This window comes from Schistocerca nitens, chromosome 1 (genome assembly GCF_023898315.1).
Source record: "Schistocerca nitens isolate TAMUIC-IGC-003100 chromosome 1, iqSchNite1.1, whole genome shotgun sequence".
Classification (NCBI taxonomy): domain Eukaryota; kingdom Metazoa; phylum Arthropoda; class Insecta; order Orthoptera; family Acrididae; genus Schistocerca; species Schistocerca nitens.
The window spans coordinates 1,314,535,069-1,314,554,787 of NC_064614.1; the positions used below are offsets into that span (position 1 = coordinate 1,314,535,069).

A 19,719-nucleotide genomic window follows, 5' to 3' on the forward strand; every position below is an offset into this window, starting at 1 on the left:
AATATGTATTATATTATATAGGCATGCTGCCTGCCTTGTGGGCTTGTCATTTATGCAATAGATGTTAATAGATCTTTATATATTTATGAAATGGTTAACATTTCTATTTTTAAATCTTACGTCCGTATTACACCGGCAAATATTAATATTCTGTAATCTTTGTGTTTAAGTAGCAAGTGTGTTAGTCTCTCCAGCAACTAAAAGAACAAGCCTTCATTGTGATTTGGGTGGCAGTATACTGAAGCAACATTTTGGCAACATTATGGCCGCAGCTTCAAATTTTGTCTCTATGCACAGTTCACTTACATCTATGACTTTATACATTAGGTTCATAATATTGTTTGCCACAGTAGTGGGTGGGCAATTCATAACCAAATGGTATACATAATTTTGGTTCTGCATTGCTAAGTCAGTGTTCATTACTGAAAGCACACTACAGTTTACGTTTTGAAGTCAATACTTAAGTTTAATAACTTTATTCTTGAGAGACTGCACATTATTGTGCAAAAACATTACACACAAGTGTTCTAATAGAGAGCTGGTCCATTTCCTTAGTTTTCCTGATTATCAACTTTATTATGACAGTGGTGTCACAGGTTTATTATGTTGTTACTCTTTTCTGTTTTTCTCATAACTGCATGTATTTAATATTATCAATTTTGTGTTTCTATAATTAAGATGGAGGCCGCATGTTGCATGTCATACCTAGTTCAGACTTACATCTTTAAGTATGCGGATGGTTAGGAAAGTAACCACCATTCCAGCATGGTGCTACAATTTGTGTGTAGAGCGCTGCCATTGTCACATCTGTAGGTTCTCTGATTCTAGCTGTGGAAGTATGAACCTTATTCTTTTGCACATTCAGTTGTTATAACCTCGAAACATGAGTGTCATAATAAAAAATCCCACAAAAAGCGAGCAGTAATAAGGTTTATTTCAGTACAAAACTTTTCAGCATCATACATTAATCATCAGTTGTGTATTTTATATGACGGGGACTTTATGAGTGACGATGTTGTGTGGCAATGGATCCAATTTTTTTAAAAGTGAGAGAATAAACATTTATAATGGAGAGAGGAGTGGTAGGTCTGTTGAGAGTAATGACCTTGTCAAGAAAATTGATGGAACAGGTGACACCATCTCTGAACTTGCCTGACCAATTCCTGCAAATATCTTTAATAGTTTTGTATGAGGGAGTCACGGATACATTATGCTACCAAAAATTCTGCCTCAGTGGGTACCAAAATTGCTCATAGAGATCCACAAATCCAAACAAATGGGCTCTGCCTTAAGACTTCCTTCATACTACTGTGTGGAAGGACAAGGTTTTTTGAAGAGAATTGAGACTGGTGACAGCACTTTTTATATGTCTTCCCTGGTAGATTTATTACTTATTTATTTTGATAATGATACCCTTTGCTTAGAAATATGTCTTCAGTACTCAGTCCTTCCAAAATCGATGAATATTCATTTCCATATGCAGAATTATCGATATACATAGTTCTCGTGTTAATGGGGTGGCACACAGTGCACTTTTGATCTAGATGACTTGCCTATTTTATTTCACAGACGGATGAATTTTAAGTTCATAGTTGGTGGTGCACAGTATTGCACTTCATTCACAGAATACCATTTTTCACTGTTTTTCTCACACATTTCACACTTTTTGTTGAATAGAGTGGAGTTATCAGGATTGCAATTGCTCTTAGGTGTGCTTCAAGGACAATGTTTCAGCTTTTTTCTGGTTGTGAGTAGAGCTTTTTTTAAAATCATTCTGTGCCAGCAAATCATATTTACATGTTAATGGGTCTCTTCTAGTATCTTAGATAATAAATCACCTTCAAATTATGCAATAGTAAGTTATTTGACTCACACAATACATTTTTCTGCTTTCTTACTGAAGTAACAGTTGTCTGAGATATTGTACATTGTACTGCTGATCAGACGAAGACAAGAGTTCAATACTAGTTTTTGCCTTTCTTGAACTACTTTCTTACTCTAGTTCTGCAACAACATGGCACAGAACACACTTCTCATTGGAATGAATATTTCATTTCTTACATTTCAGGCACTCTTCATCTTGAATTTGACTTGTATTAATGGAGCTATATCTGCTCGATTTTTGTCAATAATGGCGGCAATGACTGCAGAAGAAAGATACACTGATACATTCCTAGTCATGTGTTGGAAGACAGGAAATTTCCACCAAAGCTACTTTCCAAGAGAAGATATTTTCAAGAGCCCAAGTTAGACAATACAGTGCACTGTAGGTTCTGGAGCATCTCCTACTCTTCTGTTTAAATATTTCTATACAGTCCTTTATTTCATTTACTTGTGGCAGTCATGTCTCTAGTACATGCTGTATGTAAGACTGCCTACCGACTTATTTTTTTGTTTTCCTAAGAATTTGCTCAGTATAAAATGCTCTTAGAAATAAATCCCTATTCCCTGGCTTAACACTATATTTGCTTCCTTTGTTACCAAAATTACTTAATATCTGATGTTTCTTTGGCCTAAGAGTATAAAAATACCCATTATTAATGAAAATGACAATAACGAGCAATATAGCCCCAATTTGCTGTTACTTTGGCTCAGAATTTGAAACAGTGAACACCAATATATGCTAAATGAATACCTCGTAACTACAAAACAGCGACAGTGAAATTACTGAAGGAATTTCTTTCAGTTTATTTAAACATCAGAATGAAGCTTGTAAATGACTGAGTTAAGGCAACCCTAGCTGACTACAAATTGTTGGCAGTATTATTATTTTAATGGTCATTCTGTACATTTTACTTGAAATTAAACCACATGTTTTTGTGTCACTAGCTTTCACATGACAAATGCAGATTTGAAAATCAAGCAAAATGAATTAGTTAAATGGCCTACCATCACAGTAATGTTTTGACAGTACTGTATATTGTAACAGTAGAAGTAGTATTTTAAAAACAGTGTAGGACGAGCTTAATTGTCACAATGGAGTCAAAAATTAATACACGAATACATTAAAATATCTTTCCTTTCAGTTTTGCTCTGTCTTCTTCATTCTTTATCCGTTCCAATTCATCCAGTAACTTCAGTTCTTTCCTCACAGTCAAAGTTAAGGATGGATCTAATTCTATGACTCTCTGAAAATCAGCTCTTGCTTCGAAAGGCTTCCATGCTCCAACATTAGCTTTTGCTCTTCTAAATAAAGCTTTCACATTCCCTACAAACAAACAAACAAAACAACAGCAATCCTCACATTTACTACAAAGAACAACAGAATAGTCAAACAATGGAAAACACAGGATGGCTCTAATTATTTAATTGTAATTAGAACATGGGATAGAATGGATCAGAGTTTGAAATGCATGATATCTGGGGACATAAGTAGCCATATTGTTTTTGAAATCATTTGAGTATGGTGAGATAATGTGATATACGAGATATGTACAGTTTCACACATAAATGCTAGTAACTCGATTGGAGGGGGCTTTCCTGGGATTCATAAGCAATCAGCCCCTGATTTTGTTTAGATACCTTGATGACATGGTTGCCATATGGAAGTTTGCTTGATGTTAAGTTCATCCTTACTGATGTCAGCTACGCACTTCTGTTCACATTTAACATACTAACTATTTACATTTTGCAGTTGCCATCCTTTTCATATCAAACGATCCCTCCCATACCACCTTGGCATTCGAGGCAAACATATTTGTTCAGATGCAGACACTTTACAGCAGTACACCATTCCAACCTGAGCCTTCAATGGATGTAATTATCCCACCACCCTAGTTCAAAAGCTGAATTCCCAGGTTATCACTTTCAATCCTGATATTGCTAATCCCTTAAAAAAAAAAAAAAAAAAAAAAAACTGGGAGTACATTTCTTGCCACTCAGTACTATCCTCGCCTTGAATATGTTAATCAGCTATCTCAACTTAGAACAGCTTTTCATTTCCCTCTCAATCTCTGCAATATCCTGATCGGACCATATGCTGCTTCTGCACCCATTTCCTTACCCAATGGCTCCCGTCCCTGCGACTGACCCTCTGTAAAATTTGCCCTACGCACTCTCCAACCACTACCTATGACAGTCTCTGTACGTGGCAAAACAGCTGTAACAACCTGCGAAAGGACCATGTACCAGTTGTTATGTAAACAATGCTCAGCCTTCTACACTGGTATGACTAACACCACATTATCAGTTAGGATGAAGAGAAATAGACCGAGGGTGTATACTGGCAACACACAGTATCCTGTAACAGAGCATGCTCTACAACATGACAGTCATGACTCATGATCTCAGTCCTATTTCACCACACATACCATATGGATTTTTCCCTCCGAGAGCAGATTCTCAAAACTCAGCAAATGGGAACTTTCATTACAAGTAGTCCTCAGGTCTCACAACTCAGCTGCCTGTATTTTATGTTAATTATTTTCTGACTTGACTACCCCCCCCCCCCCCCCTCCCCGTCTCCCCTTCACCTCTACCATGTATAAGATACTTAGCTTTCCGCTCTTATTAACTCTTGCACAATGTTTTGTCAGTAATATCTGTCTTGTTTATTACCATATCTTCCACTTTTATACTTCAAGGTGAGGTCCCCAGCAATCAGTCTTTCCTTCTCATCCCATCTGGCAAGTTCCCATGACTTGAGGTTCTGGGTGACTTCTCCACAACTCTCCCCATTTCCTAAACGTCATCAGTCCTTTCCTGTTATCCCTGTTTCTTCCCCTTTAATCTGTCTGCCAAGAGGAGTAGCCACTGCATCTGGAAGCTTACCTTTGATGTGTGTTTTCTCCTACCACTGCTTGGTGAGTAGATTGTTTTATCCATCCAATTATAAGGGGCATTCAAATGAAACCCCGTCACTAGTGTAAAGTAACGCAGTAACGATTTTATTAACTCAAAAATGTAGCTATACACAGTACACATACTCAAAAATAGTCGCCAAAACTATGGCACATTTATTTCACTGTAACACTAGACGATCGATTCAATCCTTGAAGAAGCTAGTAGGCTGCTGCCGATACATGCCTGGACCCAGTCACACACTTCACTTCATTGTCCGTTGCTAATCGCTGTCCGTGAATAGCTTGTTTTAAAGCTCCAACACATGAAAGTCACACAGTGAAAGGTCGGGACTGTGCAGTGGATGCTCCAGCGTTTCCCACCAAAACTGTTGCAATGTCTTCTTCACTGCATTGGCCTTGTGTGGGCGGGCCTCGTGCCCCTCAAGGAACCATTTGCACCATTCCACAGGATTTGAATGACTCCTGTACTCACCGTACACAGCCTTCATCCGTCAATACATTTCACAGCCTCCAACTCCCTCTGCCACCAAAAATCAAATCTCTCCTCGTTGTTCCTGCTTACTCGCCTGCATGTTCGGCAGTGGACGATAACTTGTGTGACAACCTTCTCTTCAGCATGAAACCTCACTGGTGCTATGCAACATCAAACGGTGTGCACGCGTCAGTCTCTCTATCAATAGGTGGTGCCACCATACCCGCAGTTACGTGGTGCCACCTTATGTGTAAGGCAAAAGGCAGATACACTGATCAAGATTAATTTGAATAAACCTCATGTATTATACTTTCAGGAACTATATAAAGCTTGTGTGTTGTTTAAAACTAAAAAGAAAAACATTCAAAATTCTAAAAAAATTGTTACTAGAAACTTGGTTTGGCTCATCACAGAGGCGTGGATTAGCAAACTGTTCTGAAATCCATTAAAATATTCTGGTCGTACCTAACAGTTAGGTTAAACACACAAAACGTTTTGTATATTCAACTCATAGTTTCTCAAAATAGATGGTGGGTCACTAGCAAAACAAATTTCCATTCTTTTGTTCTCAAAACAGTACACAACTAGTCAAGTTGTGGTGCACTTTTCTCCCAGCAAGAGACAGACATAGATCACAGGGTATGCCCTATTGTTACCCTCATAAATAAACACTTTCTACATCATGAGTTTCTGGAATTATGTTTGCCATGACCTTGCAGTGGGTTACACCCAACATAATATATTTGCTTGTGGCCCCAACACATATTCTTTCTTTTTGAAGTGTGATGTGCTAGCACAATGTATTCCTAATTGATATTCTTGTCTGCACTTTCAGTTTGCTCGTTTCATATCTATTTCTCTCCATGATGTAAAAGTATATTCTGTGCCATCTTTTTCTTCAGGTACATTTGCTAAATACTCTTAAGGGTACTGAAAGAGTCTGAGCATAGAGGAAGTTCCTGCCTTAATTTGCTCTCATTCGCAACACAGCCTTAAAGATGTAAAGCTCTGGATTATTGACGGTGAGTTGAGAACACTGTTGGATTTTCATCTCAGCAGTCTCTGCTTGGAGTCATCAGTGTAAATAGTCCTAACGTTACTGAGACAACTTAAAAATTCAGATTACACTTGCCTACAAACTTAATCTGGAGCATCACATTCTTTGTGCTCTGTCAAATTCATAAACAGCCTAGCTCTAGCAATCGAAGATATTTATTCTTTCCCTGGATTAGGACACCACATCTTTATTTGTGATGTGCTCCTTTGCTTGGATACCTACAGCTCATGTTGTTCTACAACTTAGAAAGACATATTTAGATGATATTCAACCAATGTGATTAAATACTGGTGACTGGGTTGCATCAAATGACTTGACCTTATAACCATGCCACGTTGTAAGAAACTTTTGCAGGATGGAGAATGAAAGCTAGGTGTTCCATAGGTGACAGCCCAATGTCTCCATGGTGACAGCTGTCCAGTATTCTTAGTTGGCTGAGAAATCATATATTTGTGATCCAGCTGGTATCAAACAATGACTTTCTAAAACAATACAGAAGACTTGTCTGTATACAAAGTCCTGCTCCTGAGTCACTTTAAAATATTTAGAGGCTTTAACATTGTTGTTTTATGATCTTTCAGGTGTGATAACGAGACACTTTTTTCTTCAACTATGCAGCCAAGGAATCTTACAAATTTCTTAAAAGTGAGAATGATGTCTCCCAGTTGCAGTGCCAGTACATAAAACCTTGATGGAGACGATTTAACATTAACACATGCGTACTTTTCTCATGCGACAACACAAAACCATAGCTTCCACTCAACTCTCCAGTCTCCTCCCCCTCATTTGTGCATGAGAGCCAGTGGTCTTACGACTGGAGCCAGAACAGAAGATTGTAAAATCATGTACAAACGGAGAGCAATTCAAAAGATTCCTCACAGTTGATACTATTGCTGTCAATTGCTCCAGCAAAAGCATGAAAACATGCTTCTCTGGGGAGCTTGTCCATGAGAACGTAACTAATTCAAAATATGTGATATTTTTATTTTTTTTACAAGGAACAATTACAACATAACTGGGAAACAATTACAGAACCACCAATTTTGCACATCTAATAGGATATCATACTGCCTTCTGAACATCTAGAAATATACCTTATAAAACTGTGGCCAGTGTACATCTACATCTACATTCATACTCCGCAAGCCACCCAACGGTGTGTGGCGGAGGGCACTTTACGTGCCACTGTCATACCTCCCTTTCCTGTTCCAGTCACGTATGGTTCGCGGGAAGAACGACTGTCTGAAAGCCTCCGTGCGCGCTCTAATCTCTCTAATTTTACATTCGTGATCTCCTCGGGAGGTATAAGTAGGGGGAAGCAATATACTCGATACCTCATCCAGAAACGCACCCTCTCGAAACCTGGCGAGCAAGCTACACCGCGATGCAGAGCGCCTCTCTTGCAGAGTCTGCCACTTGAGTTTATTAAACATCTCCGTAACGCTATCACGGTTACCAAATAACCCTGTGACGAAACGCGCCGCTCTTCTTTGGATCTTCTCTATCTCCTCCGTCAACCCGATCTGGTACGGATCCCACACTGATGAGCAATACTCAAGTATAGGTCGAACGAGTGTTTTGTAAGCCACCTCCTTTGTTGCTGGACTACATTTTCTAAGCACTCTCCCAATGAATCTCAACCTGGTACCCGCCTTACCAACAATTAATTTTATATGATCATTCCACTTCAAATTGTTCCGCACGCATACTCCCAGATATTTTACAGAAGTAACTGCTACCAGTGTTTGTTCCGCTATCATATAATCATACAATAAAGGATCCTTCTTTCTATGTATTCGCAATACATTACATTTGTCTATGTTAAGGGACAGTTGCCACTCCCTGCACCAAGTGCCTATCCGCTGCAGATCTTCCTGCATTTCGCTACAATTTTCTAATGCTGCAACTTCTCTGTATACTACAGCATCATCCGCGAAAAGCCGCATGGAACTTCCGACACTATCTACTAGGTCATTTATATATATTGTGAAAAGCAATGGTCCCATAACACTCCCCTGTGGCACGCCAGAGGTTACTTTAACGTCTGTAGACGTCTCTCCATTGATAACAACATGCTGTGTTCTGTTTGCTAAAAAATCTTCAATCCAGCCACACAGCTGGTCTGATATTCCGTAGGCTCTTACTTTGTTTATCAGGCGACAGTGCGGAACTGTATCGAACGCCTTCCGGAAGTCAAGAAAAATAGCATCTACCTGGGAGCCTGTATCTAATATTTTCTGGGTCTCATGAACAAATAACGCGAGTTGGGTCCCACACGATCGCTGTTTCCGGAATCCATGTTGATTCCTACATAGTAGATTCTGGGTTTCCAAACACGACATGATACTCGAGCAAAAAACATGTTCTAAAATTCTACAACAGATCGACGTCAGAGATATAGGTCTATAGTTTTGCGCATCTGCTCGACGACCCTTCTTGAAGACTGGGACTACCTGTGCTCTTTTCCAATCATTTGGAACCCTCCGTTCCTCTAGAGACTTGCGGTACACGGCTGTTAGAGGGGGGGCAAGTTCTTTCGCATACTCTGTGTAGAATCGAATTGGTATCCCGTCAGGTCCAGTGGACTTTCCTCTGTTGAGTGATTCCAGTTGCTTTTCTATTCCTTGGACACTTATTTCGATGTCAGCCATTTTTTCGTTTGTGCGAGGATTTAGAGAAGGAACTGCAGTGCGGTCTTCCTCTGTGAAACAGCTTTGGAAAAAGGTGTTTAGTATTTCAGCTTTACGCGTGTCATCCTCTGTTTCAATGCCATCATCATCCCGGAGTGTCTGGATATGCTGTTTCGAGCCACTTACTGATTTAACGTAAGACCAGAACTTCCTAGGATTTTCTGTCAAGTCTGTACATAGAATTTTACTTTCGAATTCACTGAACGCTTCTCGCATAGCCCTCCTTACGCTAACTTTGACATCGCTTAGCTTCTGTTTGTCTGAGAGGTTTTGGCTGCGTTTAAACTTGGAGTGAAGCTCTCTTTGCTTTCGCAGTAGTTTCCTAACTTTGTTGTTGTACCACGGTGGGTTTTTCCCATCCCTCACAGTTTTACTCGGCACGTACCTGTCTAAAACGCATTTTACGATTGCCTTGAACTTTTTCCATAAACACTCAACATTGTCAGTGTCGGAACAGAAATTTTCGTTTTGATCTGTTAGGTGGTCTGAAATCTGCCTTCTATTACTCTTGCTAAACAGATAAACCTTCCTCCATTTTTTTATATTCCTATTAACTTCCATATTCAGGGATGCTACAACGGCCTTATGATCACTGATTCCCTGTTCTGCACTTACAGAGTCGAAAAGTTCGGGTCTGTTTGTTATCAGTAGGTCCAAGATGTTATCTCCACGAGTCGGTTCTCTGTTTCATTGCTCGAGGTAATTTTCGGATAGTGCACTCAGTATAATGTCACTCGATGCTCTGTCCCTACCACCCGTCCTAAACATCTGAGTGTCCCAGTCTATATCTGGTAAATTGAAATCTCCACCTAAGACTATAACATGCTGAGGAAATTTATGCGAAATGTATTCCAAATTTTCTCTCAGTTGTTCTGCTACTAACGCTGCTGAGTCGGGAGGTTGGTAAAAGGAGCCAATTATTAACCCAGCTCGGTTGTTGAGTGTAACCTCCACCCATAATAATTCACAGGAACTATCCACTTCTACTTCACTACAGGATAAACTACTACTAACAGCGACAAACACTCCACCACCGGTTGCATGCAATCTATCCTTCCTAAACACCGTCTGTACCTCTGTAAAAATTTCGGCAGAATTTATCTCTGGCTTAAGCCAGCTCTCTGTACCTATAACGATTTCAGCTTCGGTGCTTTCTATCCGCGCTTGAAGTTCCGGTACTTTACCAACGCAGCTTCGACAGTTCACAATTACAATACCGATTGCTGCTTGGTCCCCGCATGTCCTGACTTTGCTCCGCACCCTTTGAGGCTGTTGCCCTTTCTGTACTTGCCCGAGGCCATCTAACCTAAAAAACCACCCAGTCCACGCCACACAACCCCTGCTACCCATGTAGCCGCTTGCTGCGTGTAGTGGACTCCTGACCTATCCAGCGGAACCCGAAACCCCACCACCCTATGGCGCAAGTCGAGGAATCTGCAGCCCACATGGTCGCAGAACCGTCTCAGCCTCTGATTCAGACCCTCCACTCAGCTCTGTACCAAAGGTCCGCAGTCAGTCCTGTCGACGATGCTGCAGATGGTGAGCTCTGCTTTCATCCCGCTAGCGAGACTGGCAGTCTTCACCAAATCAGATAGCCGTCGGAAGCCAGAGAGGATTTCCTCCGATCCATAGCGACACACATCATTGGTGCCGACATGAGCGACCACCTGCAGATGGGTGCACCCTGTACCCTTCATGGCATCCGGAAGGACCCTTTCCACATCTGGAATGACTCCCCCCCGATATGCACACGGAGTGCACATTGGTTTTCTTCCCCTCTCTTGCTGCCATTTCTCTAAGGGGCCCCATTACGCGCCTGACGTTGGAGCTCCCAACTACCAGTAAGCCCACCCTCTGCGACCGCCCGGATCTTGCAGACTGAGGGGCAACCTCTGGAACAGGACAAGCAGCCATGTCAGGCCGAAGATCAGTATCAGCCTGAGACAGAACCTGAAACCGGTTCGTCAGACAAACTGGAAAGGCCTTCCGTTCAGCCCTCCGGAATGTCTTTCACCCCCTGCCACACCTTGAGACTACCTCCCACTCTACCACAGGTGAGGGATCAGCCTCAATGCGGGCAGTATCCCGGGCAACCACAGTCTTAGTCCGATCGGGGGATGCGTGGGACGAGCTGGCCGTCCCCGACAAACCCCCATCCGGACCCCCACAGTGATGCCCATTGGCAACAGCCTCAAGCTGTGTGACCGAAGCCAACACTGCCTGAAGCTGGGAGCGAAGGGATGCCAACTCAGCCTGCATCCGAACACAGCAGTTGCAGTCCCTATCCATGCTAAAAACTGTTTTGCAAAGAACGTCTGAACTAATCTACAGAGCGCGCAAACAAATCGACAAAATTTAAACGGTTATTAAAATACAAGATTGCCTAGTAAATGCAGTAATGCTGCTACTAACGCACTGCTGACACACTGCTCGGCAGCGGAAGGAGACTACACGATTTTACACTATTCAGGTACTAAAACGCGATGCTACAACTCGCAAATACTATAATACGCCCGAAATTTATGTATCAAACAATGCAAGTACCAAAAACACGCAAAGAAATTAAGAATTAAACTATGTAAGAAATGAGTGAGTTAGGAGTATACGACTTGCTGCTGCAGCTGCTTATCCAACGGCGGCAGGGAGCACACTGACTGTGACCAACCGACACTGGCCGTTCAAAACAAAAACAAAAGACAAATGACTACGCGAATTTACACTATTCAGGTACTAAAACGCGATGCTACAACTCTCAAATACTATAATACACCTGAAATTTATGTATCAAACAATGCAAGTACCAAAAACACGCAAAGAAATTAAGAATTAAACTATGTAACAAATGAGTGAGCTAGGAGTATACGACTTGCTGCTGCAGCTGCTTATCCAACGGCGGCAGGGAGCACAAAAGCCTACTGTGTTTGCCTTTCCAGTAGTGTCAGTTTATTAAGAATTACGTCATCTGCTGAATCCATACTATACTTAGGCTAATTGTATGCTTTAAAGTCTTTCAATTCAGCTGATGAGAGCCATAATACATTAACTATTTACGTCTGTGTAATCTTCCATTGGTTTCAAGAGAAAGATGGTGGTTGCCCATCTCCAGGAATTAAGAGTATTCACCTTAGATCCAAATTCAGTTAAAAAGAGTGGGAATGTGTTCTTTTGAGATTAATATTTATATTATTTAACATAATCTAGCAGTGGTGCTGTACTGTAGAGAGTGCATGTTCAATAGTGTACAGGTAGATGTATGACTGTACTACAAATTAGATAAAATAAAATTCAGATAGCATTTCCCCTGCCAATGCTCGATGATGGAGGTCTGTGATGGTGTTTAGTCTGTGAAAGCACCTTGCCATAAACAGACTGTATGGGGAAGTTACCGCTCCAATGTTAGTAGTGTAAGAGGGACATCTGAAAAGTAGTATGAGCTCCAAGTAAGTGGAATGCCCTTTGTTAAGGACCATATGTGACTAAGCACAAGCTATATAGGATGGTCATGAGAAGGGTGTGTGTGGTGGTGGAAGCAGCAATTTAATGATTTGAATTTCAGACGGAGCAATCTGGAAACTGAGGTCATGTGAAAAATCAAACATTAGTTTTCATAGACCACAATTAGTTTAACACTGTTATATAAGTAAAACCATGACAAAAATTACAGTTTCATTAAATTATTCATGCTTACATCAACACTCTGACCTGCATTAGTAATTCTGAAAAAAATGTTATTCATAACAGTTCATATCAATACATTACCTGGATCATCCTTTAGAACTGTGCTGCAGTGTTCAATCACTTGATAATATTCTCTTTTGTACAACTTGCACTGTGAATAATTTAACAGCAGTGGTATTTTCATCTTATTAAGCTCATTCCATTCTTCATCACCAGGTTTTTCACTAAATGAGCAAGAAAAATCATTCTTACGAAGAACAATTGAATTTATCGTCACACAGTACAACACAAAAAATTAAATTTGCAGTATCTAGATCCCAGCAGAAACATGCTGAAATGTGTGCAGACATCTGTGATGTATATACGCAGACTGAAGCAATGAATGGAAATTGGCCATAATTCGAACTCAGGTCTCCTGCTCACAAGGTAGATACAATAACCGTTATGCCACAATGGCATAACGACTTTGCACAACTGCACAGACTATTCTAGCATGCCTCCCTCTTCAATCAAAATTCCCAATCACAACTCAGCCCACTTGTTATTCCCCCTAAACTGCTAGACCTGTGTTCGAATCCCAGCCTAGGCACAAATTTTCATTAATCACTTCATTCTGCGTATATACATAATAAATGTTTAAGTATTTCCACTACACTAACAATATAAAAATCTTCACTTCTCATCCGATAACAGACATAACAAAAGTATCAATAATTTTTCAGAAAGATAGAAGAAAATGAGAATGTTTCCCACGATATAAGTTTTCCAATTTGAACTTACAAACTTATATTATATGATAGTGGAATCTTTGCCTATGGTGATCTACTGCTTTTGCTAACGTAAGACACTGAAATTTTTAAATCAGTAACTGTAACTGTTATGGAAATGGATCCATATTTCTAAGCAGTAAGAATGCTTGTGACTAAAGAGTGTAGTTACAAATATCCAACATGTCAAAAAGCAAAAGCAAAATTAGCACCTATGGGCTTCTCTAAAACTTAGGCCAACACACAAAGAGAGTTTATGTACGGCATGTCTTGTGTTTCTTTGGTACTGTAGATGACTGTCAAGATCACCATCCCCCAACCTCAAGTGACAAGTAATATACATTAATGAGTGATCTCAATGGCAAGCTGTTGCACAGTCAAAGTTGGCAACAGCAAAAGAAATGAACAGAAGAGCAAAAATTACAAGGTGTAATTTTATAAAACTAAACACAATTTCCAAAACCAAACTCTGATGTGCCTGGAGGTCAAGTTTTATAATCTGTGTGTTTGACGGCCACCTGTAAAATTCTTTCAAAAACCTGTTTCTGGTACAAAACTAGAACCATCAAAGTGGTCACCAAAGGCAAAAATAGAGGCCTTACCTCTTTGTAGTTACACAACTAGTTTTGGCTCAAAAAGTCCTTTTCGAATTCATAACAAAGATTATGGTCCAAGCAAGAGAAATGTTGACTTGATTTCACAATTCTTTTTATTGTTCCTAAAAATTTTCACCTTTAAAATTTGTACACCTTTACATGCGTTCAAAACAATTTGGAAACACGTCCACATCTTGAAAACACAGTTTTGGAAGAGGGACTCAAGAGCTTCCTGGCATGATGGAAGTCGCTATCCCCTGCCCCACCCATCCAGCCCCCCCCCCCCCCCCCCACCTTCTTTTACATCATGATGCTGTTGTGTCTTTAATCTGAAGACTGGTTTGATGCAGCTCTTCATGCTGCTCTACCCTGTGTAAACGTCTTCATTTCTGAATAACTACTGCAACCTACGTCCGGAATAACCACTGCTTCCAATACTTGTCTCTTTGTCACCCTCTGCAATTTTTAACTCCACACCCCCATACGGTTCACTTCAATACTAAATTGACAAATCCTTGAAGTCTCAGAATATTCCCTGTCAACCACAATCAATCCCTTCTTTTAGCCAAGTTATGCCACAAATTCCTTTCTCCCCAATTCTACTCAGTAGAATTAGTTACGTGATCTGTTCATTTCATGATCAACATTCTTCTGTAATACCACATCTCAAAAAGTTTTTATGCTCTTCTTGCCTGAACTACTACTTGTTCACTGTTCACTTCTGTGCAAGGTTATACTCTAGACAAATGTGTTCAGAAAAGACACTGTAAAACAAATTGACATCCAATATTAACATATTTCGCTTCTTCAGAAACGCTTTTTTTGTCACTGTCTGTCTGTATTTTATGTCCTCTGTACTTCAGCCATCAAAAGTTATTTTGTTCCCAAAATAGCAAAACTCATCTATTATTTTCAGTGTCTCATTTCCCAATCTAACTCCCTCAGCACTGTCTAAATTTAACTAGGCTACATTCCATTACATAGTTTTGCTTTTGTTGATGCTCATCTCATATCATCCTTTCAAGACACCATCCATTCCATTTGACTGTACTTTGCTGTCTCTTCAACAGAATTACAGCCTCTTCTTCTCCAAATTTTTCTTTCCTTTCTTTACTGCTTGCTCTCAGTGTACAGACAGCACAGCACTGGGGGAACACTGCAACCATGTCTCACTCCCTTCTCAACCACTGCTTCCCTTTCATGCCCTCTGACTCTTATAACTGCCATCTGGTTTCTGTAATGTTTCACTCCCTATATTTTACCCCTGATACATTTAGAATTCAATGAGTGTATCCTAGTCGACTGTGTCTCTGCAACAAAAATGCTGCGATACATTTTAACGTTTTACTTCTTATGATGTATAAGACGCACCCCTCCCAACAAAAGACCTAAGCGAAAACAAGGCACCTGGAGCAAGCAACATACCCTCTTTCGTACTTTAGAAGGCTTATTGGCTGAAATATGTAGCAGTCTTTGCATTGTGCCTATGTGTATCTCAATGTTTCCTGTATGTGGTGTGTGGCTATCTATCAATTCATAATATTCAAGCTGTAAATGTAGTCATTTGTGATTGACAATACCCACTAACAGTTGTACTATATTTTCTTTTCCAATAAAAGGAGAGCATAACCAGGTTTCAGGACCATAGTCCCATATTTAACTGCAACTGAAAAATTACAGCTAAATTTAATGATCATACATATTAATAAACACTAGGAAAATCAGCAGAACTTGTAGTAACCTTCTAAAGTGGATACCACAATACATACAGAATATCCATATCCTGGCATTCTCTTCAGAATGTTACTTCAAGTAGGGTTAGTATTGGCTCATGTGTTCCAGCATTTCTCAACAGTTTGGTTTCCAGTTTGATCTTACCTGAAGTCTGTTTCTAACTGTTTTTCCATTCTTCTATAAATAATGCAGTATTTTTCAAGCATGAATTACAACACTCACACCTGTCAGCACCTGCTTTCTTTGGTATTTCCCTTGTCTACTGTTCTGTTGGAATACTGTCTACTCCAGGGACCTTGTTTTGGCTTAGGCCTTTCAGTGCTCTGGTAAATTCTTCTCACAGTATCATATCCCACATTTCATCCTCATCTACTTCTTCTCCCCTTTCTAAAATACTGCCTTCAAGCTCATTTCCTCTGCATAGTACCTTTATATACTACTTCAGTCTTTCAGATTTCCCTTCTTTACTTTGTACTTCCTAACAGCAGTATCTATCTTCCCCCAGTTCTACATGCTTCTCTAGACTTGATTTTGGTCACTGGCCATTCCTGCTTATCCATTTTGCACTTTCTGTCAATCTCATTTTTTAGACATCTAATTCCCTTTTGTCTGCTTCTTTTGCTGCATTTTTATCTACTGTGATACCCAAGGATTGCTACTAGGCCTTGTATTTTTACCTATTTGATACTCTGCTTCCTCCACTATTTCATCTCTCAAAGCGACCCATTCATCTTCTAGCATATTCCTTCCCCTGTTACAGTAAATTGTTGCCTAATGCTCCCTTCAGAACTCTCAACCACCCTTGGTTCTCTCAACTTATCCAGATACCATCTCCTTAATTTCCTACCTTTTTTTTAAAATTCTTTATTTTTAACCTAGAGTTCATAACCAGTATATTAGGGTCAGCATTCACACCTGCCCTGGAAGTGTTTTACACACACACGTAAATGCATCTCATGCACATATAGCTGCAGTCTCTGATAACTGCCAAGCAGTGTGGCTTCAGTTGCCAGAGACTGCAGTTTGTGTGTGTGTGTGTGTGTGTGTGTGTGTGTGTGTGTGTGTGTGTGTGAGAGAGAGAGAGAGAGAGAGAGAGAGAGAGAGAGAGAGAGAGATCAATTTTTGACAAATGCCTTGCTGGCCGAAGGCTTATTTGTGACAATCTTCAATCTTTTTGTTGTGCCTATCTGTGACTCAGCAATGCTGCTGTATGGTGAGTAGCAACTTTCCTTTTCATAATATTGTTCCCAGTACTATGAGACATGATTAACACACACACACTTCTATGAAAATTTGTAACTTGTTGCGAATTTCAAATTTTTATCTTTGTGGAAGGACTCCTAACTGTCAGCTATGACATTAATGCATGAAATTCTTGAACTGTCAAAATATTATTTGTAAATAAAGATGAAATAATCTAAAACTTTTTTGTTATTTAGAAATTATTTTTTCCAAAACCCCCATCCTAAATGTTCTAACAACTTCATGGTACATTAGTTGGTCTTTGTACTTGGCGAATGTACAACAGAGTGGGCAATGCTTGTCTGTAAAAATATGAGAAATTTTTTAGGTAGACCTTTACTCTCAAAGTCGAAAAATCATGGACACTTAAATATTTCGATTGATTGGTGATATTAAGTAAATGTCATGCAAAACTGGTATTTATGAATCAAAATAATTACTTTACAATGTTATAAATGGGTGGGAAAACAATTCATAATTTTGTTCAAAAGCATTTTATAACAAAAATGAGTTGCAAAATGAAACATCCTGGCAGATTAAAACTGTGTGCTGGACCGAGACTCAAACTCGGGACCTTTGACTTTCACGGGCAAGTGCTCTACCAACTGAGCTACCACAGCATGACTCACGACCTGTCCTCACAGCTTCAATTCTGCAAGTACCACGTATCCTACCTTCCAAACTTAACTGAAGCTCTTCTGCAAACCCTGCAGAACTAGCACTCCTGGAAGAAAAGATATTGCAGAGTCATGGCTTAGCCACAGCCGGGGGGTGTTTCCAGAATGAGATTTTCACTTTGTAGGAGAGTGTGCCCTGATATGAAACTTCTTGCCAGATTAAAACTGTATGCCAGACCAAGACTCGAACTCGGGACTCAGTTGAAGGAGCACTTGTGCGCAAAAGGCAAAGGTCCCGATTTCGAGTCTCGGTCTGGCACACACTTTTAATCTGCCAGGAAGTTCTCATATCAGTGCACACTCCACTGCAGAGTGAAAGTCTCATTCTGGAGATACAAAATATTTATATGCATTTTTCTGTTTACAATTTTATTCACAAATTGTTATTGTCTTGTGTCATGATTTTATTTCTTAATGACTTTCCATGAATTAAAATTGCCTACAATGTAACAACATTGCACTGTTGAAAAGAGTTCACCTGTGTTTTTTTTTTTACTTTTTTTCCCATGTGTTTCTCATTGAACTTGTACAGCCGAGCTGAATTTGCACATGGCCAAGGACGATCCATCTACAGCAGTACTTGGGAAATGGGAACTGTACACTGATCTTTTGATGATGGCCATTTGAAAGCATTAGCAGGACCATGAGGTGTCAAAGTAGATGATAATATTCTGCAGCTCATGAGAGACACTTGTTATCTTTCGCTCCCACCACTGATGTCATACGCACAAGGGAATGCAGTAGCTCGCTACAAAATCTTCTAATTTATACTATGGTCTCTGCATTTCACACACAGCAACAGTCTTCATTTTGATGAGAACCGTTCTTGCAATATATGTGCTGCTCCGAGGTGCAACCCAGTAGTGACCTGATTAAATTCCTACCACAGGCTTCATAGGAGACCCCATTTCTCTCTTCTTTAAATGGAATTCCCTTAATGTACTTTCATTTAGAAATAAGAGTTTCATGTTTGTTACTAATGTTGATATGGCATGTACAAATCTAGTATACAAATATGGCGTCATTAGGAAAGTGTAGTGACACTTCGCTCTCATCAAAAAGGCAAAAAACAAACAGTTATTTGTGCAGAGAATGCACAAGGCAAGTGATGAAAGGTATATTGTGTATAAAGTGCAACTACTGGCTACATGAAAAGTGCGCGAAGGTAAACCTGAAGTTCATAGATGATGATATTTCATGGACATGCCAAGTTTGTTTATGTGCTGAAACAGCTGACTCAAAAAAAAGAAGTTATAAAATTGCTATAAGAGGATATTGAGGCGTTAAAAACAGAAAATATAAACATAAAGAAAGAAAATAATAGGTTAATACGTGAAAGCAGCTCTGCATGTGTGAAATCCATCAAACAGAATCACAAGCCTCAGAAAATGAAACTATAAAATGGCTACAAATCGAATTTGAAGGAAAGAAAATGATACACTAATACAAGAAAGGCAGTGCCGTGAGAATGAAAACCATCAAAAACAAATAGAGGACCACAAAATTACGTATCAATATAAGAACTCAAAAAACATTAACGTATCCCATGCTCCATATGCAGGCTCGAACTTCAAAAACAAAATAATACCCAGTGTCTCCAATGAAGACACAAAAAAGTCAACAGGTCTATCATCAGCGGATAAATGTAAGACGGTGACATACACCAAAAGAAGAAACAAGCCCACAGCTGTACATGATAGCGAGTTTTTAGTAATAGGAGATTCGCTATTGAAAAATATTGCTATCCCCAACTGCGAAATCGACGTGCAACCTGAGATTAGAGTGGAACAACTCGACAAACATTTCAAAAATATTGCAAAACATGCGGCTATAGAACAGGACACAGAACACAAATGAAATTACAAATGTGTTTTTATACATGTTGGAACAAACTCGCTTAAAAGCAGCAACGAAGATGAATCAGTGAATGAAACAAGAAACATGATTCGTGCAGCAAGAAGTCTTTCTGAAGGATCCAGGCTCATACTTAGCAGAATTGTAAAA

At 39.7% G+C, this 19,719-nt stretch overlaps 1 protein-coding gene across 2 annotated transcripts in view; it reads right to left on the reverse strand.

Annotated features, from left to right (window-relative positions):
• Window positions 1-912: 912 nt before the first annotated feature.
• LOC126202962 (AH receptor-interacting protein) overlaps window positions 913-19,719 on the reverse strand; it is a 203,179-nt gene continuing 184,372 nt past the window's right edge. For both annotated transcript variants that reach the window (XM_049937105.1, XM_049937095.1), the window contains 2 exons: window positions 12,781-12,923; window positions 913-3,208 (listed from right to left, as the gene is read on the reverse strand). In XM_049937105.1, the coding sequence (XP_049793062.1) occupies window positions 3,006-3,208; window positions 12,781-12,923 (346 nt within the window). In that variant the 3' untranslated portion in view covers window positions 913-3,005. The remainder of the gene's footprint in view (window positions 3,209-12,780; window positions 12,924-19,719) is intronic.